General features: G+C 54.8%; 11 protein-coding genes across 11 annotated transcripts; 4 read left to right on the top strand and 7 right to left on the bottom strand.

Moving 5' to 3' along the window:
- Window positions 1-1,876: 1,876 nt before the first annotated feature.
- Window positions 1,877-2,527, top strand: ISF_01837 (hypothetical protein; the record flags this gene model as incomplete). Its single annotated transcript, XM_018845444.1, has 1 exon — window positions 1,877-2,527. One exon carries the CDS (start codon window positions 1,877-1,879, stop codon window positions 2,525-2,527), a length of 651 nt encoding a protein of 216 aa, XP_018707167.1.
- Window positions 2,528-2,931: 404 nt separating this feature from the next.
- On the bottom strand, window positions 2,932-4,486 carry ISF_01836 (4-aminobutyrate transaminase GatA; the record flags this gene model as incomplete). Its single annotated transcript, XM_018845443.1, has 2 exons — window positions 2,932-4,141; window positions 4,224-4,486. 2 exons carry the CDS (start codon window positions 4,484-4,486, stop codon window positions 2,932-2,934), a joined length of 1,473 nt encoding a protein of 490 aa, XP_018707166.1.
- A 1,447-nt stretch (window positions 4,487-5,933) lies between these two features.
- On the bottom strand, window positions 5,934-7,845 carry ISF_01835 (chloride channel protein 3; the record flags this gene model as incomplete). The annotated part of the gene is made up of 3 exons (XM_018845442.1): window positions 5,934-6,101; window positions 6,155-6,532; window positions 6,592-7,845. The coding sequence occupies 3 exons, from the start codon at window positions 7,843-7,845 to the stop codon at window positions 5,934-5,936; spliced, it is 1,800 nt and encodes a 599-aa protein (XP_018707165.1).
- A 2,153-nt stretch (window positions 7,846-9,998) lies between these two features.
- On the top strand, window positions 9,999-11,825 carry ISF_01834 (Sas10/Utp3 family protein; the record flags this gene model as incomplete). The annotated part of the gene is made up of 1 exon (XM_018845441.1): window positions 9,999-11,825. One exon carries the CDS (start codon window positions 9,999-10,001, stop codon window positions 11,823-11,825), a length of 1,827 nt encoding a protein of 608 aa, XP_018707164.1.
- Window positions 11,826-12,297: 472 nt separating this feature from the next.
- ISF_01833 (hypothetical protein) lies at window positions 12,298-13,047 on the bottom strand (the record flags this gene model as incomplete). Its single annotated transcript, XM_018845440.1, has 2 exons — window positions 12,298-12,855; window positions 13,027-13,047. The coding sequence occupies 2 exons, from the start codon at window positions 13,045-13,047 to the stop codon at window positions 12,298-12,300; spliced, it is 579 nt and encodes a 192-aa protein (XP_018707163.1).
- A 681-nt stretch (window positions 13,048-13,728) lies between these two features.
- Window positions 13,729-15,363, bottom strand: ISF_01832 (beta-tubulin; the record flags this gene model as incomplete). The annotated part of the gene is made up of 5 exons (XM_018845439.1): window positions 13,729-14,119; window positions 14,185-14,972; window positions 15,058-15,180; window positions 15,249-15,272; window positions 15,352-15,363. 5 exons carry the CDS (start codon window positions 15,361-15,363, stop codon window positions 13,729-13,731), a joined length of 1,338 nt encoding a protein of 445 aa, XP_018707162.1.
- A 1,424-nt stretch (window positions 15,364-16,787) lies between these two features.
- ISF_01831 (Vps51/Vps67-like protein) lies at window positions 16,788-19,244 on the top strand (the record flags this gene model as incomplete). Its single annotated transcript, XM_018845438.1, has 1 exon — window positions 16,788-19,244. The coding sequence occupies one exon, from the start codon at window positions 16,788-16,790 to the stop codon at window positions 19,242-19,244; it is 2,457 nt and encodes an 818-aa protein (XP_018707161.1).
- A 96-nt stretch (window positions 19,245-19,340) lies between these two features.
- Window positions 19,341-20,175, bottom strand: ISF_01830 (peroxisomal D3,D2-enoyl-CoA isomerase; the record flags this gene model as incomplete). Its single annotated transcript, XM_018845437.1, has 3 exons — window positions 19,341-19,619; window positions 19,673-19,919; window positions 19,988-20,175. 3 exons carry the CDS (start codon window positions 20,173-20,175, stop codon window positions 19,341-19,343), a joined length of 714 nt encoding a protein of 237 aa, XP_018707160.1.
- Window positions 20,176-20,974: 799 nt separating this feature from the next.
- Window positions 20,975-22,336, bottom strand: ISF_01829 (RNA polymerase I associated factor; the record flags this gene model as incomplete). Its single annotated transcript, XM_018845436.1, has 2 exons — window positions 20,975-22,140; window positions 22,195-22,336. 2 exons carry the CDS (start codon window positions 22,334-22,336, stop codon window positions 20,975-20,977), a joined length of 1,308 nt encoding a protein of 435 aa, XP_018707159.1.
- Window positions 22,337-23,812: 1,476 nt separating this feature from the next.
- On the top strand, window positions 23,813-25,468 carry ISF_01828 (Protein kinase-like domain protein; the record flags this gene model as incomplete). The annotated part of the gene is made up of 6 exons (XM_018845435.1): window positions 23,813-24,051; window positions 24,098-24,389; window positions 24,455-24,655; window positions 24,704-24,750; window positions 24,944-25,087; window positions 25,138-25,468. The coding sequence occupies 6 exons, from the start codon at window positions 23,813-23,815 to the stop codon at window positions 25,466-25,468; spliced, it is 1,254 nt and encodes a 417-aa protein (XP_018707158.1).
- Window positions 25,469-25,861: 393 nt separating this feature from the next.
- On the bottom strand, window positions 25,862-26,717 carry ISF_01827 (zeta toxin family protein; the record flags this gene model as incomplete). Its single annotated transcript, XM_018845434.1, has 2 exons — window positions 25,862-26,148; window positions 26,258-26,717. The coding sequence occupies 2 exons, from the start codon at window positions 26,715-26,717 to the stop codon at window positions 25,862-25,864; spliced, it is 747 nt and encodes a 248-aa protein (XP_018707157.1).
- Between the last annotated feature and the right edge of the window lie 150 nt (window positions 26,718-26,867).

The raw sequence follows: 26,867 nt of genomic DNA, 5'->3' as shown, positions 1-26,867 counted from the left end.
AACCACTCAGACGAGACCTTGACGGGAACCACCCCCCATCCCATGTGACGCGGACGGCTCGCCAACCAACCACCGGAACAAGGCCCGATGCCGCGGGCGAACAGGCTAACAAGGGAACGACTCGGACGACTGGGCGGGTGAGAAGAGAAAACGGGGAGTGGGAGGGGGGGCTGTTTTCTGGGCGCACTGCACCCAGCGGGCGGGACGAGGTGGGCTGCCGTCATCATCGCCATCATGTGCTGCTTGTCCCGTACTGCCTGGGTGTGGTGTCTGTCTATGCCGATGTACACACATACCTACCTATCGAGGCGGGTAGGCGGCCTGTCAATGGATCGAAGCAAGCTCTGCGTGATGCGGCAGGCAGACAGACAACTGCAGGCAAGTCAGTCGGTCAGTCAGTCAGTCAGTCAGTCGGTCATCAGTCCGGGTGGCCATGGACGGGAGGGAGGAGTGGCCTATTTGAGTAGGAAGTACCATCCCACTCAGACACAAACGACTCCAGTGTAGATGGTTCGCTGCTCTGTCAGCATCCTTCTTCCATACTCATTTTCCCTTTCTCGCCATTTGCTGCCGATTGTCTTGGATGCTGATGCGCAGGTAGCGCCGCTTCGGTGCATGTCTCATATTGCTTCTTTCTCGTCCGCTTTTTTATTATTAACTCTCGGTAGCGAACCGCCGCCGCCGCCGCCGCTGTCGATAAGCCACTCCCCCCAAGTCTTTATTTTTGGTTCTTCCCGGGAAGACGGACAGGCGGCGAGGGTGCTCGCAAAAAGCCTTGATTGTTATTGGCACCGCAAAGTGACGGGGGGTCGGTCTGTGGCCGGCCATCCAGGGCGGCTAAGCGCAAACCGGTCCCGTTCCTACCTACTTGGCACCTCTTCTTCTTTCCTTCTCCTCTTCCATATCAAGTCCTCGATAACGGAACTACATATCTGCTCGCCGAAAAACCAATACCCGTCGCGATATTGTCAGTCGAAAAGGCCGGCCGCGACTTCTGTGCCAGGCTATCATCGCTAACAAACGACGACAAAGTTCGAACAAACCCCAAAGAGCAGCCGCAGCCAGGCAACACAAAGCGCGGCGCAACTCGGAAGGTTTGGTTTACCGCCTGATTTTCGAAAAAGGAAAACAAATCGAGAGCACGAGACCGTTGCGGGGTACCTTTATTACTTCCACAAAGCTTGCGCCAAGGTTGTCGTTTGCTCACAGTTCCAGGCTTTGGGACAGATACAGCCAAAGTTGCGCGCCGCTCAGCCCGCGCCGCGGCCGGCAAGCATCTGACTCGAGCCACCGCAGCCGGCTTCGTCAAAGTCAGCATATGAGCACGACGTTTTGGCGATAGAAAAACTCGTTTTCTTTTCAGCTTCTTCTTCTTCTTCGGTTCTGCTGCCGTTCCAGCGCCTTCGGCACGGCGCCCACACGCGCTCTGCTCCGAACACGCCCGAATCGCCTCCTCCAATTTGCCATTCTTCCCGGCTCCCGATGCCTCGCTACCGACAAAGCCACGTCGTTTCTCCCGGGTTATTTTTCTGTCGCTGTTGGAGTATTTCTGTCCAGTCACAGAAACCCCTCTAGCGGAGATGGACAACCCATTCACGAGCAAGGAGCATGTAAGCCGCGCCCCAGGTGTCTTGTCTCAAAATAGCCCTTTCTTCATGAACAGAGCTAATACCTGTCACTTGCAGAGATTTGTCCTCGCGGAGATGATAAAGACTAGCTCGGTAGATGTCTATCAGCTAGAGAATTTTGTCAAAACTCATGCCATCCAACCGGATTGGCTGAACATGCAGCTTCCTCGAGGTAAAGTGCTACACTGACTGCCGTTTGCTATCTCACTTGCCTCGTGTCGCTGATTTTTTTTTATGTAGGCCGTAATATGAATGAATGCATGCTCGCGACGAAACAACTCTCCGCCCCTTATAACAGCAGAGAGCGCAACTCCTCCAGCAGCAGTCACGGCGACTACTCATCCTTCAGCCAGGCGATGCGGTCACCGCCCACCCTGCAGCCGTCCATCCAACCACCCCAACCGCCGTCCTACCAGGGATCCTCCTCCATACTGCCGCGCCCGATGCCAAACGGCATCATGCCGGGGGCGACCGCGACGACCGCGACGCTCATGGCCGTGCCGACAACAAGTCCGCGCGCCAAGCCCGTGCAGGAAACCGCCGAGATATCCAAGCCGCCGCCTAAGAAGCGCGGACGTCCGTCCAGAGCAGACCGGGCCAAGAAAGAACTGCGACCCCTGCTGCCGCAGCATCTGATGCCGCGGCCGCCACCCATGGACTACCACTCGCAACAGCAGCACCAGCATCAGCACCAAAGCATATACCAGTCTGGGATGTACTACCCCCCGCCTCCTTTGACGCCGGCCCTGGCGATGCAGGACGCTCGTCCCACCACCCATCATAGACTGTCGCCGGAGCCGGGCAGATCGACCAAGAAGCAGCGGAGAGGCAGCACGCCCGACAGGCTGCCCCCGGTGGGCGACATCATCGGAACTCCCAAGTCTAGAGAGGAGGATTGAAACATTCTTAAACGCGGTCGCTGTGCTTTCTGACGATATGATAATGTTCTCGGCGTGTTTTAATTACCAATAGGCATTGGGCGGCGTCACGGTTGCTTTTATGCAGGCGGGCTATGAAGCATCCCTGTGACTTTTTTGTTGCTTTTGGACGGGGAAGCTTGTTCAGCATATATAAATAGATAGACGATATAAACTGCTTTCAACTTGGATACCGGCATTTGCAGCTCAACAATTTTTTAGTCATTAGTTCATGCGTCCGTTTTTCTCATCTGCATTAAATGAAGGGCAAGGCTTTCTGTTCCCATACTCGCACAATGCCACAAACCAAAACTCCAACACAAAAGCAAAAGTTCGCAAATACGAGTTCCATACTCGAGAGAGAGCTTCCCTGCTTGCATCTATATTTACAGAGCCTTGACAATCTTCTCCATGCCGTCGACCAGGATGTCACAGTGGTGCTCCTGGAGGGTCAGCATGGGACGGAGGCGGACGGCAGAGGCGCCGGAGCCGCCGATGTTGATGCCAAACTCCTTGGCCTTTGCGAGGAACTGGTCGCGCTTGGGGCTGTCGAAGGCGATGAAGGTGCCCTGTCCCTTGCCGCGGAGGTTCTTGAAGTGCTCGGGGTACTTTTCAGCGAGCGCCTCCATCTTGGCGTAAAGGTAGTCGCCGACGCGGGCGGTGTGGTTGACGAGGTCGAGGCGCTCAATCTCCTCGATGATGGCGCGGAAGATCATGGCGCGTGCAGGGTCGCCCATCCAGGTGTTGAACTGGCGGTAGGCCTTGTTGGGACGCAGGGCGTGGGAGGCGTAGTAGTAGCCGGCCGTCTGGGCCTTCTTGGAGAAGGTGACCATGTCGGGGGGGTCCTGGAGGTTCCAGTGCTCGTGGGCCCAGAACTTACCTGTGGCGCCGATGCCCGTCTGGACCTCGTCGGCGATGAGCAAGACGTTGTGTTTGCGGGTGAGGGCGCGCAGCTTCTGGAAAAACTCCGGGCTCGCATGGTTGTCGCCGCCCTCAGACTGAATGGGCTCGACCATGACGGCGGCGGGCGGCAGGTGCCAGTTTTGGATAAGGTGTTCGACCTCATCGAGAGAAGCCTGCTCGGCCTTGCGATTCTCCTCAACATGCTCCCCGAGCGGGTACTTGAGCTGGGGGAAGGTGGCCTGGGGCCAGTCAAACGCAGGGATATCGAGCTTGTGGATGGGCTTGGAGCGCGTAGTAGACAGGGAGCCAAAGAGGCGTCCGTGGAAGGCTGTCTTGAAGGACAGGATAGACAGCTGTGCGGCGCCAGGTGCCTGGTTATTCATACACGAGGCAATCTCCTCCTCAGTAAACTCCACGTTGGGCCCGCCACGCTCGAGCTGGCGGCGATAGATGAAGGCGGCCTTGTAGGCGAGCTCGTTGGCGTCAGAGCCGGCAAGCGCGGTGAAGACGTTGCTGAGGCCCTTGGGGGCGACCTTTAGAATACCCGTCTTGAGAATCTCGCCCCAGTCGCTGGAGGGAAAGTTACCCAGAGCAGGGCGGTTGATAAGCGCGTTGATCATCTGTGGACTGGAGGCGGCTTTGGCGAGGTGGGGGTTGTTGTAACCAACGGGGATAGAAGCAATCTGGGCATATCTGTACGTCGTGTATGTTAGCGATTGGTATTTTTTTAAGCTTCTGTGATATATATGTCGTCAAGTCAGCGGGGCCAACATACACGTCAAGCATCATGTTGCCATCAGGGTCCGCAATATAGTTGCCAATGCTCTTGCTGTAATCGGAAAGAAAGTTGACGCTGCGCGTGTCAAAGACCTGCTCGAGCTCCGAGATGGCTTTCTTGCCGCTGGGACCGGGAATCGCTGTCTTTACGACGGGAGCCTCGGGCTCATTAGGGAAGAAGCTCTTGGTCGAGGCATAGCGCACCGAGGCCGGGACAGCGACGGCCCCACGGCTAACAGCGGATCTGATGGCAGCGGCCATGATGAAAAACGGGAGAGTGTCTTTAGTTGGATGAGCAACTATAATTGAAAGAAACAGGATCGACGTTAGTGGACTGCTTGTACAGCTGTGGAAGCGGTGTGTGGTGAGGTCTGGCCCAAGCAGGGTGGCAACAGGAAGGAGGGCGTCGGTGCCGAGCGTACCTAAACTGTAGCTCCAAATGCCGTGAATTCTTCGCGCCTAACTACCAACGATAGACCGCGTGTCCCCTTTTCAAGATTTAAAGAGGCACTAAAAGGTAGTATACGAAAAAAAAAAGTTGGCAAGGAACGAGGAGAGACACGACGAAGAGGGTGGAGGTTGGGGTAGGAGTGTCTTTTAAAGAACCAAGACCCTGCCTGCTTGTTTCAACGGAACGGATTCCAACGGCTCACCAGGTGTACTTTTGTGTGGGGTAAGTATGGAGGTAAGACAAGTTCTGGAAAGCCACTCTTACAGTGGGCTTGTAGTGCTTGCTGGTTTTAGAGGACGCCTTCTCTTGGATTGGAATTACTAAAAAAAAGTAGCCAGAGTGAGAGATGGCCAAGCTCATCAACCAAGGCGGTCGGTCGGCAGGCTGCCGGAGGGTGCCCGGCGTTTGGTGGGGAGAAGCAACCCCGCGCTGCAGGCCCACGCAGGAGGCTTTTTGTGGGCTCCCAGGCTCTGGATTGGGGAACACAGCACCATCGAGGTTCCATCAGATCCATCACGCGGTCCACGGCCCCCGAGGCCGCCACGACTACGCCGAAGATTAAATATTATGAGCCAAACCATTGCAGCTAATTTCCGCTTGTACTCGTCTTGCACGACTTACCTCTACGTGAAAAGGGGACTTGACTCACTCTGAAAGTCTGTATTCACGTCAATGTGTTTGCATTTTTCTTTCTCTCTCCCTATTTCTCTATAATGTTCTATCACCTTCCCAGCTTTATCATTTGCACCCCGCTACGCCGTTCGGAGTCACCAACTTTACTCCGTTCTTATTAGCGCAAGATGACTAGCAACAAGCCCCAACAGCCAGATGCCTGCCGCAAGGCCAAACTTCACTGGGGCATGGGTGTGCTCGTTTACATCCACCCTCATACCCGATGTCGGATAGAATCTCAATTTCAGCCGATCAGCTAGGTGGGTGATCAAACGACTTGCGACAGGGAAGATTCATAAATCAGTTAGCAGGTCGGTGCCTCTATGTCCGCCTCACCAATTCCTATCTACCTGGTACGAACAATGTCACCGCCATCACGACTTCGGCCTCGGTCAACTGGTTAACCGGCACCACCTTAGATGCACCAAAACGCCGCTTTGTGGATAAAAGTGATTCGAGTCAATCTCAAAATGCTTATCTCAGCCCATGCAATGCAATGCTAGAATAGAAATACTCCCAATAAGTGATACCGGTCCTCATGCCACAATTTTAACGCTCACGTAGTCCTCCCCTGGACCCTGGATGCTAGCTTTGCTCCTCCTCTTTCTCACGCATATGTCTTACGAACGTCTTCTTGTGAATCATCCCAGCATACCGTCCGTCCTTGGTAGCGCAAATGTATCGCAGACCAAGCTTCACGAAACATTCGTAAACAAGATCTGTCGGAGAGCGCAAGTCAAGCGCCACCGGAGCCTAGTCCAAGGTCAGTAGCAATTCAAGCAGAGTGATAGCATCAAGTAACATACCGGATCAATATACGGCGTAAAGTCCGTAGGGTCCACAGAGTCGTCCTCATCCTCGTCAATACTCGGCACTCGATCCATGAGGCACAAACTAGTTGCCTCATCCTCAAGTTGATCGAGTGCAAACTCCAAGTCTGGCGCCGGGATCAACCCCACCAGGATATCGTGACGCAGAATTGGCAGACCACCATCAAGTTCTCCAGCACGGTGCAGAATCTCCAGCTTTGATCTAAGCTTGGTCGCCGCAACGAGCGGGGAGTTTGTAATGTCTATGATTCTCTCCCGTCGGAAGCGTGTAATGATATCGGCGAGGTCGCCTGTAAAAACAGGCTTATGCTTATTGTCCAGGAAAGGGTAGGCATTCATAGAAGTCAAAAGGTCCTGTGGGCAGTTAGCAGACTGTCACTCACGTTAGACATAACAAACAAACGTCCACTTACATAGATACTGTTTGGTTCAATGGCGTCTGCTGTCCATTTAGCCACCAAAATGGTCAGTGAGAACGGCAAGACATAGTCCAGACTGCCAGTCAATTCAAACAGGATGACGGCCAGCGTGACTGACAGACGTGTGACTCCACACATTGTCGCGCCAGCTGCAATCAGCCCATATACACCAGGCTGAATGCAAGTACCGTCGGCTGCCGTTGCGCAGTTTCCCCAAATAGCCCAATTCGGTGCCGCCAAGACGAGCCACTGGACGAGGTGACCAACCATGCGGCCCATTAGACCACCGACAACCATGGACGGGATGTAAATACCAGCAGGTACTTTGATACCGAATGTGATGACAGTCAGAAATCCCTTGATCAAGAATGCGACTACCAGAGTCTTAAGAATCCCTGGGATGTCATCAATAGAGTCGGGGCACAAGCCGAGCTCATCCCGATTCGCATCCGTCGAATCGTCGCAGGGTGAAGCGAGGTTCAGGAGCAGCTTTGCCACGGGTAGCTTGGTCAATGCGTTCCAATAGCTCAATAGTCCGGTTATTAATGCGACGAGAAAGACCTCAAACATTGGATATTTTTTGATCACCTTGAGCCGACGAAAGGTGTGTGCCCAGTGCTTGGATGCTTTGATGAATAACGCACCCAGTGCACCGCCAAGAACGCCCACCAGAATGAAACTGCCAAGCTCAAAGAATTCCCAGTCGACTAAGTACCGAACTTGAAACATGACAATTTTGTGTGTTCCGTATGGATTTAGGAATTTGAGGGACAAGGCGGCGACGATGCAGCAAAAAAATGTTCTGAAGAGCGTTTTTGCAGGGAAGAAGTATGATACTTCCTCTAATCCAAACAAGACTCCCCCAAGAGGGGCGCCAAAGGCAACGGCAACACCGGCTGCCGCGGCCGCGGAGAGAACCTCGCGTCTCTTGGCATCGTTCCGGTCGTACTTTGAAAAGAGACGACAGGCGATATTTCCAACACACGCAGCCATGTGCACGTAGGGGCCCTCTTTGCCGAGACTGAGCCCGGAAGAAACCGAGAAGACCAATGCAACCATCTTGATAACGAGCGTTTTTAGACCAAGGAAGCCGTGCAAGACAAAACCGCTTAGAATGACTCGGACTTCGGCAACGCCACTTCCTGCAGCGGTGTAGTATATCATTGGGGGGTTTGGATCCGGCACATCGTCTTCGGGAGCCGGACTGGAGCTATCGTCGGTGTGAGGGTCGGTCGCCGGCTGCGGCATTTGCTCTGCTGCTAGATTTTCATCCAAAGTAGTAAGCTGAACAGACGAGGCGACCACCGTTCTGGTCCAGAGCGCAATCCAGCAGGAAAATGTAGCAAGAGTGATAACAAGGAATAAATAGACCAGATAGTCTGTCCAGCCTGCGGCAAGTGAATGGATCTGGAAAGCCTGCGACCAGCTTTTCCAGTCTTCACAGGCTCCTTTCGGACAGCATTTCTGCCACACTGTTAGCTCGAACAGCAGTTACGACACCGTGGGGAACGTTACCTTTTCATCTAGATACCAGGCTCTTGCACAAAAGCCATCTTTAAAATCGAAGACTGTAGACTCTGTGACATCGACGGCATATGCGATCAGCGCGATGATAACGCCACACAGAGCGCTAAGAAACCATCCTTGTGCGCCGTCCAAAAGGTTCAAGATGCGACCACGCAAATCCTTTCGGGCACGAAGGGCTTTGACGCGATGAGAATCGGCAATAGTGTCGTGAACCCAGTCAGTGCTTGTGAATTGATCGTACCAGACACGCTCTTCGGGGAAGATGGAGCCTTTCGATTCAGCCAGGCTGCTTCTGCCCTCGCCAAGAGCAGAAATGAGGCGTTGACCCCACGATGGCTGGCGACTATGGTGTCTCGTACCGCGAAGACTGCCTTAAAGTAGTGAAATATTGGTTAGCAGGGAGTTCTGGAACCACATAAGGGTGACAATGACGAACCCGTGTGGCTCTGGTGACGTGAGAGGCGCGCGACCGGTCTAGGGGAGCGACCGCCGTTATCTATACGGATGCGTGATCTAGAGGTATTCAACAAGGGAGAGAGTTCACTAGGCTCAGCGGTCGAGTGATGTCGTCGATGGTAGGGTCGACGCGAAGCTCGAGGGGAATCGGGTGGCTGTTGCTGGCCGCTATAGTCGTCGCTCTGTTGGGAATCCATCTTGCTAGAGACGGGAGTTTTGGAATATATAGTAGCGAGACGCCGTATGAGTGGCAATTGCTCGACTGCGTCAGACGAGCTGCCGCAAAGCACAGCTCGAGGCGAGTCGAGGAGTTTGGAGCGATCTCGGCCAGGTTGTCGAAGCTGCAAACAGGGCGGGCAGGAGCAGAAGGTCAGGGAGCGCAGAAGGTGGTCAAGGAGGATGGTATTAATATCGTAGGGCCGGGGCGGATCGGAAATGACTGGTAAGTATTGGGTCGCGTCACGGCTTCCCGTGCTTTGCGGATGCAACAGACCTTAAGGATGGAGGTGTGGCCCGGTCACCATCCCATGTTTTCGTATAGACAGACGAGGTTCACGTGGACTTTGAAGTGCGTCTCGAGTCTCTCCACACCAGTCCCTTTGAACCAGTTGAAACGGGTCCGCCAGTGATCAGTGGACCGCGATTGGGCTGGGGAAGCGGGAGAGCATGGCGAAGTGTGCAATGTTTCTCTTACATGTGAAACAAATATAGGCAGAGCTACACAGGATATTGAATAGCTAGAAATATATAGCAAAGCTCTTTGGTGACAACCAAATGTGCCTCGAAACTGACGCAGCTGCAGGCAAAGAGGTACTACACCTCCAAGGTAAGCCCGACAGCAGCCACAGTTACCTGCCGTTGACAGGTGCGGGTCGCACAGCAGGTTAGGTACAAAGGTACAGCGGGACACAACGTGACGCAGTGCTGGGACCTGATGGTGCCATGCTTAAAATTTTAGCGGCTTCAGCGAGGCAACAATGCTGAATTCCGTGCAAAGCGAACGCCAAGAGATGGCGAAGTCACTTGGCCTGAGTACACACCCCCAACCAGCCAGCCAGCCAGTTTTCTAAGGCATCGAAGCCAAGGTGACCACGCAACCCTTCAGTATTGTATTGCAAAGCTTAGGGTTCATGGCTGTATTTAATTTCATTTTATCAACGTGACATGCAGGGCATTACAATGCAGATCTGGCATCATTCCTGCAGGCAATTAATACCTATGTAGGCAAGTACCTACATAGGTACTCAGTGTAGCTTGGCCGACGGGTGGAGACCTCTGTGCTAAAAATGCCAGCCCATTTATCTCTGGCCTTATCTTATCAGCTCCTAAAAATTTCCAACTTCTCTGTCGCAAGAAACTCCATTGTTCGCTTCTCTTCCCAAACCCAGTCACAACTGCGATACTACAAACCCGTCAAGATGGGCAAAAAGAGAAAGGCATCCGGCCGCAATGCCGAGTCTAGTGGTCCGCGAGACTTTGATCCAGCCGACGCCCGCCTGGGCCCTATTTCCACCTACGAGGACGTCGCAAATTCGGAAGATGAGCACTTCCTCAACCAAGATACGATAATGCTCGATGAAGAGCCTGGTAACAAGCGTCGCCGCCAAGAGGATGATATGGAGCTCTCCGACGAAGAGATTCTTGGCTATGAAGACTCAGATTCCGAGGCTGAATTAAACGACGCCGCCCACCCATCCGCGAAGAACACCAAGTCAGGTCTAAGGAAAAAGGCAGATGATAACGAAGACGACCAGGAAGAAGAGGAAGACGCTGGGTGGTGGGGATCTTCCAGGAAAGAATACTACGATGCCGATAAAATCGAAACGGAAGCCGACGCTCAAGAAGAAGAGGTCGAAGCAAAGCGAATTCAGAAAAAGAAGCTAGCAAAGATGCAGGAGGAGGACTTCATCTTTGACAGCCATGAGTGGCTTGCGGCCGACGGTGATGCAGAAGACGGCGGCGAAACTGTAACGGAAGTTCTAAAGGAAGTCGAAATTACTGACGACATGACACCAAAGGACCGACACCAGCTCCTCGTCACACGATACCCAGAGTTCGAGTACTTAGTCACTGAACTCGAGGCCCTGCATCCAATGCTAGCTAAACTCAAAGCGGCCGCCAAGTCAGCATCGGCACAATCGCTGGAGTCCGTCAAGTACTGGGTCCTTGGATGCTATGTTGCTACCCTGGCCAGTTACTTTGCCATCCTCACAGCACCTGCTAGAGACGCCGAGAAAGCCCAGAAGACAACCGACCCATCTGAGTTACGTGAGCACGAAGTCATGGAGACACTTATCCAATGCCGCAATGCCTGGACCAAGATACAAAGTCTGCAGTCTATACAAATCGCTGCTGATAATGACGACGAAAGCGTCCACGATGTCACTGCCAGCGGAGAAATTGTTGTTGAGAAGCCCAGCAAGAAGAAGTCGGCCACCTCCAAGGCTGATGCGGCGAAGAAGAAGGCTGAGCTAGCTCGAGCAAAGGAGATCGAGGCATCCGTTGCCGATCTGTACAACCTTCCGTTATCCAATGGCAAGCCCAATAGAATATCAAGGAAAGTAGTTGCGCCTGTGGAAGATGAGAACTCCGACTTCGGCGAAGAAGATACACTCGACGTCCGAACTGCGGCTCAAAAGGCTGCTCGCAAGAAGAGTCTGAAGTTCTACACATCGCAGATTGTGCAGAAGGCGAACCGCAGAGCCGGCGCTGGACGCGACGCGGGCGGTGACGAGGATATCCCTCACCGCGAGCGTCTCCGTGACCGCCAAGCCCGACTGCTCGCCGCCGCTGAGAAGCGAGGCAAGCGGGACTCCAAGCACGGCGCCGCCCTGGGCGAGGACAGCGACGAGGGCGACGACGTCGCGGCCAAGGCGGTGCGCGGGGAGGAGGACGACTACTACGACATGGTCGCCCACAAGGCGCGGGAGAAGAAGGAGGACAAGGCGGCGCGCTACGCGGCGTACGCGGCGGCCAGCAAGGCCGACCGGGTGGTCGAGATGGAGCAGATCGGCGAGGACGGCAAGCGCAAGATTAACTACACCATCGAGAAGAACAAGGGCCTGACGCCGCGGAGGAGCAAGGACGTGCGCAACCCCAGGGTCAAGAAGAGGAAGCAGTACGAGGCCAAGCAGAAGAAGCTGAAGAGCATGAAGCCGGTCTGGCAAGGTGGCGAGCCAAAGGGCGGATACAAGGGCGAGCAGTCCGGTATCAACGTGGCGGTTGTCAAGAGCACGAGGTTATAAAAGCGTTCATGTCTATAATAAACCCTCATTGTTTCATTTCGGCAACCCGTTTATGATCGATACATTTATCAACGTAGCTGTCACTTTTCAAGTCTGTGCGCCTGACATGGTACCTTTTCGATCGCGCAAAGGATTAGATGCTGGGACACGTGTACTACAATTTTCAGCTGATAGCTCTCTCGATACTCGAAATGCCCATCACAAGCCTGCTCCCTGTTTGCTCATGATGTCTGGCATTCGCGAGTGGCAAAGATCGAGGACGAAATGGGTTCTGACGACGAAGATCACACCGACTTAGGTCACAGTAGCGAGGATAAAGTTGTTCGAGCGGAATACGCCCAGAGATTGGTTTGCCAAGTAGAGTGAGAAGTATTGAATCCCGAGATGACATGGAATAGGACGACTATGTGGCTCATAGGAGTAGATTAGAACATGTATTGCTATTCAATACGATACTTCCTCCCGCCGCGGGCTAGGTTCCCATCTCATGAGCCGGAACCTGCTGCGGCGTCGTCCCCAGCTCCACCAACGGCCGCCGATACGAACCAGGAGTTGCATCGCCGCGCCCCGGCCCGTCCGCCGCGTCTTGACCCTGCGCCGCGCCGCCGACCATCCGCTCCGCGCCGCGCCGCGTCCGGCGGAACAGCAGCACGAACCACGAGGCCACGCCGACAAGCACCACGCCCGCGACGCAGCCGACCACGATCCCGGCGACGCCGCCCTTTCCCAGAGTCGATGCGCGCTGCTGAGTCGAGGTCGAGGCCGTCGGAGACGGCGAGCCAGTGGCCGTGGGGGTGGGAAGGTTGGTCGCCAGTGCTCCGGTGCACCCCCATGACGGCCGCGTCGCTTTGGCTTGGAAGTAGCCCGCCGTGACGGGCGCCAGGGGCCGGTCGGAGGGAGCGCAGGCCGCGGCGAGGAAGGTACCCTGGCTGTTGAAGACGGCGACGCCAAAGTGTGTCCTGTCGCAGCACCACGAGTCTGCGGGGAGGGTCTCTCCAAAGTGCCATAGATCGGAAGCTTGGTCGGCGCACTACACTTCACACGAAGCCAGTTTGTTAACACGCAAGTCTCGGTTCCAGTCTGCTTGTCGTCAGCGGGGAGGGGTCGAAGCGAAAACAGTACTTTTGGGGCATCAACAACCCGTGAGGCGCAATCCTCTCCGTCTGAGCAGCAATAGGCATTGCCGCCACTTATATCGCACCTCGAGTTCGAGGGGCAGCATCTGGTGTTTGCGTAGCCGTCCAGGGTACCGTCGCAGGCGGTCGGAGTGCCGCTGCCGCATGGTCCCGGTAATCTGTTGGCGAAACCACCCGTAAAATTGCAAAATGCAGCCAGACTCGGCTGCAGGATGGCAAGCATCGCCAAGGTCGAGGCATGAGGCTGCATGTCTTGGTCTGAATGGGGTCCTAGCGAAAGCAGGGAGTTGCAGCTGGGATCTAGAAACTGATGATCCATACAACTACGCCGCGACCCTAGCTTATGGGAAAGTATTGGCATCGTGAGATAGATGACTATGGATGGGCTTTTGTACGAGGATTAAGACCAGGATCTATGAGGGTTGTCGCACCGAGCGCTGACAGGCTGCTCGGGCGATAGTCAGCTCCTAGCATGCATAGCAGGCAGCAGTCGCAAATTACTTCCGAGTATAGCCAATATGCAAGAAATCCCGCTCGACAAGAGATCGACTCATGAATTTCTCTTCCGCGATGTGTTTGGCTCTGGTCGTAGGAACGGCCTCGCCCGCCCTAAAAGAGACGATGGATAGTCTCGACAAGTTACGACCAAACAGAGAAAGGATGCGGCGAAAGCCATTTTGGTTGATTGCTAACAAACTACTAACAAACTACTAACAAACTACTAACAAACTCAGAAGATGGTTCTTCTTGCCAGCCATAGCTGCGCTCTACTCGCCCTCTTCCACCGGTACCTCTTCCTCGTATTCCTCCTCATCGTCGGCAGTTGCATCCTGGTACTGCTGATATTCAGAGATGAGATCCTTCATATTAGATTCAGCCTCAGTGAACTCCATCTCATCCATGCCTTCGCCAGTATACCAATGCAAGAATGCCTTGCGGCGAAACATGACGGAGAACTGGGCGTCAACGCGCTTAAAGATGTCCTGAATAGAGGTGGAATTGCCGATAAAGGTGGAGGACATCTTGAGGCCCTTGGGGGGCACAGTACACAGGGCATTCTGGATGTTGTTGGAAATCCAGTCGACGAAGTAGCTTGAGTTTTTGTTTTGGACCTTGCGCATCTGGTCTTCAACCTCCTTCATCGCAACTTTGCCACGGCTAACAGACAGTCAGTCAGTCAGTCAAGCACAGGGTTTCATAGCACTCTAATATTAAAAACGTACAAGATGGCGCAGCAGGTCAGGAAACGGCCGTTGCGAAAGTCGGACGCGGCCATCATGTTCTTCGGGTCAAACATTTGCTGCGTGAGCTCGGGGACGGAAACGGCCCGGAACGAATGCGAGCCGCGGCCGGTCAAGGGAGCGAAGCCGACGGTAAAGAAATGGAGGCGAGGAAATGGCACCAAGTTGACAGCCATTTTTCGCAGATCCGAATTCAGCTGGCCGGGAAAGCGAAGGCAAGTCGTGATGCCAGACATGACCACGGACACTAAGTGGTTGAGGTCGCCATAGGACGGGTTGGCAAGCTTGAGAGTTCGGGAGCAAATGTCGTAGAGAGCCTGGTTATCGATGCAGAACGTCGCGTCCGAGTTTTCGACGAGCTGATGTATCGACAAGGTGGTATTGTACGGCTCGACAACCGTGTCAGAATTGCCTGGAGATGGGACGACTGAGTACGTCGCCATCATACGATCGGGGAACTCCTCGCGAATCTTGGCGATCAGTAGCGTGCCCATGCCAGAGCCAGTGCCTCCGCCGAGGGAGTGCGTGATCTGGAAGCCTTGGAGGCAGTCGCAGCCTTCGGCTTCGCGGCGGACGACGTCGAGGACCTGGTCGACGAGCTCGGCGCCTTCCGTGTAGTGGCCCTTGGCCCAGTTGTTGCCGGCGCCGGACTCGCCGTGGACCATGTTATCCGGACGGAAGAGCTGGCCGAGGGGGCCGGCGCGAATGGCGTCCATGGTGCCGGGCTCGAGGTCGATGAGGACGGCCCGGGGAACGTAGCGATCGGAGGCCTGACGAAGGAGAAGGTTATCAGCAACAACGACGAATAGCAGGATCTCCGATGGGATTTTTTTAAACCCTTCTCCCCTGGCTTACCTCATTGAAATAGACGTCCATGCGCTCAAGCTGGAGGTCAGAGGAGCCATGATATGCACCTTGGCTGTCAAGGCCATGTTCAGCCGAGATGGTCTGCCAAAAGGCACTTCCAATTTGGTTGCCCTGCACGCGCAATGTTAGATTTGCACTTGCCCACAGTCATTCAAGGATGCTTGTAATATTGTACATACACACTGGCCGGTTTGCAAGTGGACCTATCAATATCATCGAGGCAATTGTTAGCAACGTGTAGAAGTGAGTGCCCAGCTACATCGGTGACTTCGCTTGACTTACGATCTCACGCATTGCGGCGACGGAGTTTACTCAAGGTATCGAGTAATATAAAAGGGTCCAAACGGGATGTTTTGGTCGGTCACGGAAGAAAACAACAGAAAGGGGATTGGAAGAAGTACCACGGGCTCTGGTGTGTGTGACTTTGAGGATGCGGATGATGTTTTCTCCTTGGAAAAGTCAGCTGACTTTTCATCTCTTTCCTACAGGCCTCTGAGAGACATTTCGCGGCGTGCCTCAAGAACCCGCGTTCCGGCTGCTGCCTTGGCCAGCCGCCGCCAATATTGACACGAGCGCGCCGCGGGTTGCCAGACAAGGACGACATGGTATCTGCATCCATCCGCAAAATAACTATAGATGGTTCCACCATCTCTTGTCAGGCAGCCACGCGTTTGCAGGCCGGGAACTGAAGGATCGGTTCCTCCCGGCGGGCTGCTGCAAGGCCACACGAAAACCATCGCCTGACTGCTCTGTGCGTGTGGATCATCAATATAGGCCGACGAACAGCCCGTCGCGTGTGAACAGAGCCATTTGTACGACATGATAGGACTGGTTAGGCAGCAATGTTCCAAAAAATGCTGACCGGGGAAAACAGGATCCGGCAAAGACCAGTCGACCCGGCCAGATACAACTTTGAGTCTTCCAGCCGCAACAGTACACAAGTCTCTAGAGCAAGACACTGCGATGCGAGAGTAGTCCGCAGAGAAGGCATGCCGGCGACAAAGCGACAAATATCGAACCAGACGGATGATTCAACGTTCACGTCATTGTGGTCTTGATGTTGCTGCCTAGAATTAATATTTACTATATCGGCGGGAAGTTAGTTGGTATAGGTAGGATAACGCCTCCGGCGTGCATGATATTTCTTAGGTACAAAGGCTTCGGTTTCTTCTAGCGGCATATTTTTGTTTCTCCTGCTCAATAATGTAAAGCTCCAGAAATACAAGCCTCTCATCAAGCCGGGCGGCATAAACTACGATCATGTCTGTAGTGAATTGCATAAATTAAATAAATAAACTCTCTTTTGCCAGAAATTCAAGTACCTACAGTACCTCTGTGCCTGTGAGATCCAATGGAAGATGGAAGTGCAGACGCATTATCTATGCCCCACCAAACAGCGATGGGCAGTGGCTAGTACAATTCCCCACTGTACCTATTAGTTACAGTGCAGATTATAGTGGCTTGCTACATACATGACAGGTCTGTACGGTTTGCTTCCAGGGCAATTTTTTATCTGGCAACGCCTAGGTACGGATAATAGCTCCACGTCAACACCTTACATCCGACAACGCCAGACAACAAATCCATACAACAGCAGCCGTCCCACGGTCACTTTCAAGCCATCATGCCGAATCTATAGCTCATTCTCCAGGTCTAACAATACAAACACATGCCATCACAAATCCAATTCATCCGCTCACGACCGACAGCCTCCCATAATGGCATCCCGCGACCCCTCGACCTACCAGAGCTCAGAGGAGATCTTCTCTTCGACGCTGACGCTCCCTCAAATCCGCTCTCTTCATAAATCGCTCCATCTTCAGATTGATGAAAAGTCCAGCCGACTCCGAAGCCAAGTTGGCGGCTCGTACAGAGAACTGCTGGGCACAGCCGATGCCATTGTCCGCATGCGACAGGACAACGACGAGGTACAGCATGTCCTAGCCACCATGGGCGGCCGTTGCGGGCGCACAGTTGTCACATCCAAAGCTGCCAACCTGAGCAAGTTCGTATACAAGCAAGAGAGCCCTTTTGCGTCGGTAGCGACAAGGCTGCGTCTTCTCGAGGCATGTGCGCTGGTGTCGGAGCGCATCCTCAAGGGCGGCAGCGGGCCCGGCGACGGCGCAACGAGAGGCGATCGGTTGATCCTTGCAGCAAAGATTCTCGCCCTGAGCAGACTTGTCATCAAGAGCTTCGGCGACGGCGCCGCCGACGCTGATGCCCAAGCCGCCGCAGACGCACTCAAGAAGACGCTGGATACGCTCCGCAGACGTCTGAGGAGACGCGTGGAAAAGACTCTCGAGAAACCTGGCGATGACTCACACCGGCCCGATATATTGAAGGCTCTTTGTGTTCCCAGTCTCACGTCAAGCTCCGGTGCAAAGGACGCCTTGCGATTCTTCCTCGAGGCCCGCAAGAATGCCATGACGAGGGCATTTGACATCGCAGATGGTGAACGATTGCGAACGCTAGAAAACGTCGTGCATGCCCTGCGCGTCTACACGCGAACACTGCTGGACGTACAAGCGTTATTACCCACCAAACTTCCCGAAGCCTTGTCCGACCTCAAGAAGCATCCGCTCGTCCAAGATTCTGCCTTGCAACGCATCGAAAACTTGCGACTAGATGTATATGGACGATGGTGTACGGAAGAACTTCAGTATTTTACGCCATTCATCCGGCACGACGACCTCGATGGCAAGCAAGCGCGTGAAATGCTAGCTAGCTGGGCAGAGCATGGGTCCCAGTGCTTACTTGATGGTCTGAAGCAGACGTTGGAAGAAATGACAGACTACAAGCATATCATGGAGCTCCGCACAAAGGTGCTTCAGCTCTGGATACGAGATGGCGGCAAGGCTAGGGGCTTTGACCCCCAGGAGATGCAAGACGATCTACGCCAAGTCATCAATGCTCGCATGCATGCTGTGCTCGAGAGCAAGGTATCCAAGCTTCGAATAGTCGGCTCCGAAGTCACGGCTACGCTTCAGGGTTGGGAAGTTGGAGTCACCGATAAGCAACCCGAGCTCTGGGATCAGCCTGGGTATGACGATGCCCTAGCTATTGGTGCGGCGCCTTTCCTCCAGGAAGTTGCGTCTCGCTTATACGGAAGAAACAATGCTGTCTCCAAAGCTGTCCACAGCTACATGTCGTGGTACAAAGTCATCGATGACATCACGGATGTTGTTGACGCGCTCAAGAAGCAGCGCTGGGATAATGACTACGACGAAGTGGAAGACGAAGAGACCATTGAAGCAAGGCAGCAAGTGCTAGGCAAGAAGGATCCTAAGCAGCTACAAGACAAACTCGACGCCGCATTGGACAAGACATACAAGGAGCTAGAAGCTCACCTCACAGAGCTATGGGAGAAGGAGAGGCATCAAAAACACGGCGGCGGCATTGCGGCGTATTTCTTGCGTATCATTCGTGACATCCGGAGCAAGCTGCCCGACCGCGCTGCAGTACAGAGGTTCGGGCTTGACATGGTGCCGTCCTTGCACGACAGGGTCGCCCAAGATGTGGCAGATGCAGCCATCAAAGAGTTCGCCGTATCGGGACTGTCCGTCCGGGTCGTCACCGGCAAATCACTTTGGGAGGGTGACCCATCCATCCCCAATCAGCCCTCCCCTGAGCTGTTCAACTTTCTGCATAATCTCTCAACCACCATGTCGGAACTCGGTATCGACCTGTGGACCCCGGGAGCTGTCAAGGCATTGAAACAGAGGCTTGGTACTGGGCTACGTGCCGCGTGGGCAAAGGAGCTGGAAAGTCTTACCGCCAAGGGTTCGACGGATGTCGAGAGTAACAAAAAGTCGTCAAAGAAGAAGAAAAGGATGGGCAATACGTCTCTAGATGAAGCGGATGAAACTGAAAAGGTGGAAACCGCCAGTGAAAAATCAGCTGAGGAGAGAGTCGGTGATGACGAAGAGAAGAGCAGGCATTACGAAAAAGGTGACCCAGAACTGGTCAAGGACATATGCACGCAATGGCTATTCGACATTTCTGTATTGCAGAACTGTATGGGAAGCGGCGGAACTGCTAAAGAGGAGCTGCTGCGCGTCGCAGAACAGGTATTCAAGCTCACAGGCATCGAAGATGAGTCGGCGCGCAAGGGCATAGTTAAGCAGGCCGGCGAGTTCTGGCAGCGCATTAGCCTATTGTTTGCTTTGTTGGCATAGACACTACATAGATAAAATCACCCATGCAATAGACGAGACAACAACATGGTTCAACCATTATTTACATCATTCGACGTGGGTCTCATGCCACTCTGCCTACAGCTTATGCCGCTTCTCCCCCGAGGCGAGCTTGCGAAACTCCTCCTGCGGGATACCCTTGACGAAGCGCTGCAAGCCAGCCATGACCTCCTTCGAGTTCTGCGCCTCGAGTATCGCCCTCTCCGGCGCCTTCAGCAGCGCCTTGATCCCCGTCATGCTCTCCCCGTTCAAGTGCTCCCCCATCGTCTCCTCCACCTCCTTCAGGACCCGCGCGTGAAACGCCTCCCAGCTCGGCTCGTCAAACACCGCATTCGCGAACCCGCACGCCAGCAGCGCCTCGCCGGCCCCAGCCGCAGCGCCAGCGCGCGCGACGCGCCCCCCTCCGCGACCAGGCCGAGCGACGAGAAGGGTGTGAGCAGGAAGGTGTGCGGCGCGCAGTAGACGAAGTCGGCGTGGCCGACGAGCGCGGCGGAGAGCCCGACGGCGGGCCCGTTGAGGCCGAAGACGAGCACCTTGGGGTGTTCGGCGAGGGCGAGGGTGGTGTTGAGGTTGAAGGCGGAGAAGTTTTGCAGCCAGTAGGCGTGCGCCTCCTGGGGGTCGGTGGGCGTGGCCCGGGTGATGCTGACGTCTGCGCCGCTGTTCAGGGTCAGAGAGGGCGGGGGGAGGCGACCGGAGGGAGGAAAAGAAGAAAAAAGGGGACGTACGCGGAGAAGAAGCGGCCCTTGCCCATGATGACGGTCACGAAGACTTCGTCGTGCTTTTCAATCTCGCGCAGAGACTGGGCAATCTGAAAGTAGTACTGCTGCGTCAGGGCGTTGAGCTTGCTCTGGTTGTCGATGGTGATGAGGGCCACGCGACCGCGGTACTCGAGGTTGATGACCTTGTCCGCCATGGTAATTGGTCGTCGCAGAAGTGAACTTCGTGAAATGACAGGCAGGGGGATGTCGAGATGCAGATCCTGTGGAAACGAAAGACGTCCACGCACGGCCGAATTGGTGGTATACAACCAGTAATTATAATCTACAAATTTCAAATTGGTTGGTCCAGCGGGACTTCAAGTCAATGAGAGCGATGCGAATGAACTTTGACAAGGGGGATGTTTTATATCTTGCCGACAGAACCGCCTTCCCCCACGGAATGAGTTCCCCAGAGCCGAGGCTACCTTGCCTCCCAGGCGTACAAGGTGGGCCCGGAGACGGCGCCGTCATCTTAGCTCGGTGGCTTTCCCGCCGTCAGTTTACTTGTCCATGGAAAATGGACAAATCATGGTCATGGTCATCACTGTTGATGAGGAGAAAGTTAGTAGCCGAAAGGCGACATGGTGGCGGCTGTAAGCTTGCGCAGCACCAGCAGCGCCACCTACCTGTACCCCAGTCCCGCTCTCGAGGGAATCATCACCAGCATTGACGTGGAAACAGAAGTCAGTTGGGTGTTCAATATAATCATCATTCCGACAGGTCCCAAGGTAAAAGAGCAAGTCTATAAACGCCGTGAAGCAGTGCTTTTCCCTTTCTGCTGTACAAATGCCATTTTCCCTTTTTACAAGCATTCTGCACATATAACTCAAAACAGCAATTCTCTCAAACGCCGTGGAGCAGTAGTCTCCCCGTTCTGCAATGCAAATGCAATTTTTCCCCCTTCACAAGCGTCCTCCCTCTCTGCATATACGCACACGTCGCCTGCAGCCGCTTTCATCTGCGCTGCTTCTGCTTCATCTTTCTCTGCTTCGGGAACTCGAGCGGCAGGGTCATTCGCGCAACCGACGTCGCGCGGCCTCCGTGCTCCCTGCCCGAGACGGGCTTGATGCGCGCACCAATCTCGCGGAAGTACTGGTTCATGGTTTTGTCGTCGATGCCCAGGTCCAGCTGCAGCTCATGCGTGGCTACCTCAAAGTTGTCCACGATGCACGCAAACGCGCAAATGTGCGTGATGAGCAGTTCCGTGTGGAACTTGCGTATTTGACCGCGGTCCGAGAACTTGCGGCGGAGGTTCTCGATGACGGCCTCGGGGGCCGGCGCGAGCGACTCGCGCAGCTTCTCGCGCGTCGGGACACTCGCCTCCCGCTTCTTGCTGGACTTGGTCTCGCGATAAAAGGCGAGGGCGAATGAGAGGTAGCGCAGCACCCGCAGGCGCTCCTCGGCGGCGTCGTTGGCGGCGAGAGCGCTGATGCGCGCGGCGACGTATCGTGATGTCGTCTGGATGTTCTCCTTGCGGCGTGCCTTTTCTTGCCACTCGCGGATGGGCAGCATCTGGAGGATGTCGTCGCCAATGATCGCACCGGGGGCGTAGACGTCCTGAATGTCGTCCGCATCCACGTTGGCAATCGGCCGAGGCTTTGCTTCGTCGACAACAGCCTGCAGCTGCTGTTGGGTGGACATGTCCGCAACATTCTCGCCAACTGATTGGAGAATGGCGCGAGATGCGTCGTCCATCTCGATTGTTTGGCCGTTGGCCTTCTTTTGTGATGGGATGGCGTTGAGTACGCGCTGCTCGATGGCCTTCTTGGCTTTTTTCGTTCCGAAAGTTTGACTGAGGTCCGCCTTGAGATCCAGCATGCTCTTACTGGCGCCCTTCTCCTCCGTGGCTTCTGCGGGCCTGTCTCTAGCACGTACAACAGTAGTCAACTCCGCCCTCTTCGAACGGATGAGCTCGACCTCTCCAGTCTTTGGGTCGACAATGCCGAGCCAGTATGTCAGACCTGGTTCTTCTACCTCGCGAAGGGTATAATTCATGACGGGATGGGAGCGCGCGGTCCATACTCTTTCCCTCTCAAACACTTGCTTGGCTCGCTCGTCGCTTTTCGGATCGCGTTCGTGAAAGACTAGGTCGGCTGGCACTTCGAGTTCAGGTGCGTCGTCTATGCAAGTTAGCTTCCAAGGCCGTGGTTGTAAGGCTTGCAATGGTATCATACAGAATAAGGGGACCTGAGACCCGGACTCTATCACCTTGGTGACCTTGAGTTTTGTTGGACGACCATCAACGGCGACCCTTTTGGTCGACTTTACAGCTGAGTCCGCTGGCGCTTTGCGCTTCTTGCCGTCTGCTCGAGCCATGGCGAACAAATCGTTGATATGAGCTTGATGCGGATGAGCTGGTGAGGGCTTCCAACTTTTTTTTTCTAGATCCCAGCCTTTGGAGGAAAATTGACGGGCCGCACTGGTCAGGCCGGTGAGCGCCCCACAGAACTAAACTTGGTACCCCACTACCTACCTAGCTTATGAGTTACCAGGGTCCTGTGATGGCAGGGAGAAAATTTACAGAAATTGAAGATGAAGAAGTAGGACAAGATGGATGTGTGGCTTAATAAGAGCTGTAGATACGAAGATCACATTCAAGTTGGCCGTCTGGTCAATGTCGCACCAGGTTACCCCTGCCCTGCAGCGCGGGGGTCAGATCATCAATTTGCAGGTCACGAGAGCACCAAGGTCAACGATGTTTGTTTCAAGAGCAAATCTGGAATTGTTGTCGAGCTACGCGATGCGTTCAAAACGTGCGGTGTATGGCAGCTTGCTCATATCTCGAGGCGATCTCAAAACGCCGACTGGTACCCGACTGTTTTCTTGTCCATTACCCATCCGTCGCACCATTGGGCGAAACTCCGAGGCTACCTGTAACGCCGTCGTGCCATTCCCCGTGTGAATTTCCTGATTAAAAAAAATCCTCGCGAGGATTTGTGGTCGCGGCAGAGACAGTTCCTGAACCGTCGTAACATATGCCCATGGGAGCGTGTCGTAAACTCATGAAAGATGCGTCAAGTCAGGTAGAAGTGCGAGTCGTTTATTTCCTTTGAGCAGTTAGCGTCGAGCGCAAGGTCGCCGACAACGGTTGCAAGCACTTACGATCTGGCCCTCATCTTTCTTCTCTTGCGCTTAAGGCGCCTGACGCGCTTCTTTCTCCATTTGGCTCTCATCTTGAACGACGAATCTGCGGAATGTTAGCTCGGCTTCGCATGATTGATTTAGTCGCAACAAGAGTTTGCATTGCACAGAGAGCCACTTCCAATTGGCTCTCCAACGCAAGCTTCCTCGTTGTCGTCGCCTCGAATTGGTAGCACTCACTTGTCCTGGGATGAGAATCGTTGTTGGATAAGGAACAACTCAGAAGGAGGGGGGGGCGAAGTTTCCGGCGATTAAGCTACTTTCAGTAGGGCACAAAACCCCCAAGCGTCACGTGTGGGTGCTCGCCTGTTTTTGGCTTACCCCCTCGTCCGTTCATTGGCTAGCGGGGCTGTTATGACGCAGAGATGGTGCTCCACCCACACAAACGCGAGTGCCACTGGAAGCCTGAGGTTGAAGAGCTGCGACGAGAGACGTTTGCGTGTGGCAGCTGGCGGTGCGGTCGACTGTCCGCTGCCAGTCTGCTGCGTTTGCTCTTGTTATTTCGATTCCAAATGTAATTCCATTCTGTCGTTTCCTTTCACTGGTAGCTGTGCATGTTTTAAGGAATTTCTACATGGTGCCGCTTCAAGAGCACTAAAGAACATTGCGCACCGACTTACACGCCATTGGATTGGCATCAGGCGACAAAAAATGCAGCTTGTAGATCGAGGCGACGCCCCAGCTTCGATAGGGCATTCCAAGCACATAGCAGGACGCCTCTACCACACGGATTCTCGAATTCAGCCTCACATTAGCCGTCAGTCACTTCCGAAGCACAATCTGCAAACACTCGAGGGCTCGCAGTGTGTGGATCTCGCTTACCAGGGCACAGAAGAAATTGTGCTGAGCAACAGAACAATACTCAAGATTGGGCGAGACGAGCGGGCGAAGTGAGCATCCTAGACGAGGAAGTGGTATCTATCTAATATATTGCAGTTCGTTTTTAATTGGTCAAGACGCTGAGAACTACGTATCGAGAAAGCACTGCGAAGTCTACGTCGTCCTCTACGAACTCGGTATAAGTCATGTGTACGTTCGAGATCGCAAGTCCTGCAACGGGACCTACGTAAATGGTCTCTGCATTGGAGACTCTTGGCAAGTTTCGTCGGGCCATCTCTTGGCCGATGGCGACGTAATCACAATCCAGCCGTACTGGCAGTTCCTGTTCAAGCAGGAAGCGCTCGCGCCAGAAGAGCCACTCAGCACCCTACAGGCGCAGGAGTCACAGGTGCGCAGGTAACTTTGGCGGCCATGGAATTATTAACCACGTATGAGTTTCGCTGACTGTAAAAGCTCTTCCAAGAGAAATACACCATTCTGCCCCGGGTGCTCGGTGCAGGGAGCCAAGGGTGCGTCCACCTCGCCGTCAAGACAGCGTCCAGGAAGCAGCTGGTATGCAAGATTATAAATTTGAAGCAGGCAGGTGTCCGCGGGCGGCAGCAGTCGCCTCAAAAGATGCTACAAGAGTCCGAAATATTGCGTCGACTGAAACATGTGCGTTTGTTGGGACTTGTTCTTCACATTTACTAACTATTGCGGCAGCCCAACATCCTAACCTACGTCGACGCGCTGTGGTCCCCGCATACCCTGTAAGAGCCAACAGTATGTCATGGCGACGATTTATTAACGTCACAGGTACATTTTCACGGAGTTGGCATCCGGAGGTGACTTATTATCGTATATTAACCAACATGACATAATTCCGGAGTTTGACACACGTATTTTGATGCGACAAATTACTCGAGCCCTACTTTGGCTTCACAAACGCAATATCATACACAGAGATCTCAAGCCTGAGAATATACTTCTCGCATGCTCCCCAAAAGTTGCCTACCAGCGTGTTATGCTATCCGACTTTGGATCCTGCGCACTGCCCCTCAGTAACAAACTCAAGACGAACGTTGGGACGCAAAACTTTCAAGCACCGTAAGCTGGCGTCGTCTCGCCCACCGCAGCTACTGACTGTTACCGTACAGCGAGGTCTTGAGAGGAGAGGAGCAAACCGCCGCTGCTGACATCTGGTCGCTTGGTGTTATTTCAATGCTGCTAGTGTCCGGCTGCGGACTCCCTGGGATCGATGGTCTGGCCCGACTTGACCAAAGCTCTCTTGGAAAAACGCTGGACGCCGTAAGCGCCGACTGCGAGCAGGCGTCCGCCAACGCCAAGGACTTCATCCTGCGCTGCATGAAGATCAAGGCCAGCGACAGAATCACCTCCACCGACGCGTACTGCCACGACTGGTTCCACACACCGACCAGCCACCTCGAATTCTTCCAGAGGCTCGACGCGCGGACGACCGCCCTGTAGGACGAGGGCGAGCGGCCTCTGCCGACGCAGCTGCCGGACGTGCTGGAGCAGAGCCGGCCGCAGCGACTCTCCAGCATCATCGACTATCATCCGCTGGCCGTCGAAAGCTATGCACAGATTGGCAGGGCCAATTTGGTGCAACGCGTGGCGGCGACGACGTCCAGAAAGAGGCAGCGCATAGTCAAGATTCATCGCCGGGGCAAGCAACCGTGTACACACGGGGACGATTCACCGGCAACCGGCGCCCGAGACGGCCGCGTTCAGGTTCTGGCGGAGCTGAAGAACACAAGTAGCAAATTTTTGAACGTATAATCTGGATGGGATGGGGCGAGCAAACAATTGCAAGAACAACCGATGCACTTTTCAGCAACATGCATTTGTAGCTACATTTCATTACGCATAACCTAATCTTAGCACATTGCTTGCTCTCCTGTCTCCGTCCTTTTGCGCAAAATCCAACGGTTCTAGAGCAGGATACGTCTCATCCTGCGCACGCTCTCTCATCAGCGGCTCCAGAAGCACCTTGACCTGCTCCAGCTGCTCCTTGGCGTCCTCGTGAGCTTCCAAGACGCTCACATCCTCCAGCGCCGTCCTCCTCTCCTCCTCCGTCAGCCGTCGTCCGCGCTCCCTCTCAACCGCCCTCGCAATCCCCGGCGCCCCCCCCTGCTCCCAGCCATACGCTACCAGCCCCCCCCTACGCACCACCAGCACCTGGTCCGCCTTGCCCTGCTCGTCCAGAAACGCCGCCGCGCTCAGCAAGCCGGCGTACGAGTCGTCATGCACGCGCACCGGCGTCAGCCGCGGCGGCATCCCCCCCCTCGGGCGCGCCTCCGGCCTCGCGCCGTAGAAGCGACTCAGCACGCCGAGCCGCGACAGCGCCGCCGGCACGGCCAGCACCACCCCAGCGGCGGGCGTCCGGGCCGGTGGCGGGGGAGGCGTGCGCGGGCGGGAGGTGCGAGTAGGACGGGTGGTACGTCTTGAAGGTGTCGGCGATGAGGTGCGCCGGGGCCGGGGCGGTGGAGGAGAGGAGGAGGGCACGGAGGATGGCGGGCGCGAGGAGGGTCTTGCCGGCGCCGGTCTGGCCGACGGTGAGCACGGCGAGGGGGACGCGGCGCGTCGAAGCGGAGGCGGAGGAGGAGGAGGCGGAGGCGGAGGCGGGGAAGGTGGCCGGGAGGATCTGCTCTTGGAATATGCGCTGGGAATCGGCGTCGCTGAGGCGATAGGAAGAGAGGTCTGGTGGAGGAGGCATGATTCTTGTGGTCTTTTCCCCGCTTCTGTACGGATTTTGATGACAGAGCGATGCGTTAGTTCATGGATGGGTGAGGTGATGATGTGTCTGAGCGGGTGGGGTGGGTGGTTTTCACTTCAGTTTCGAAAGTGCACAGAGGTTGGCTGAACT

Source organism: Cordyceps fumosorosea (genome assembly GCF_001636725.1).
Source record: "Cordyceps fumosorosea ARSEF 2679 chromosome Unknown scaffold_3, whole genome shotgun sequence".
NCBI classification, from domain to species: Eukaryota; Fungi; Ascomycota; class Sordariomycetes; order Hypocreales; family Cordycipitaceae; genus Cordyceps; species Cordyceps fumosorosea.
This window is presented reverse-complemented; position numbering and strand designations above follow the sequence as displayed.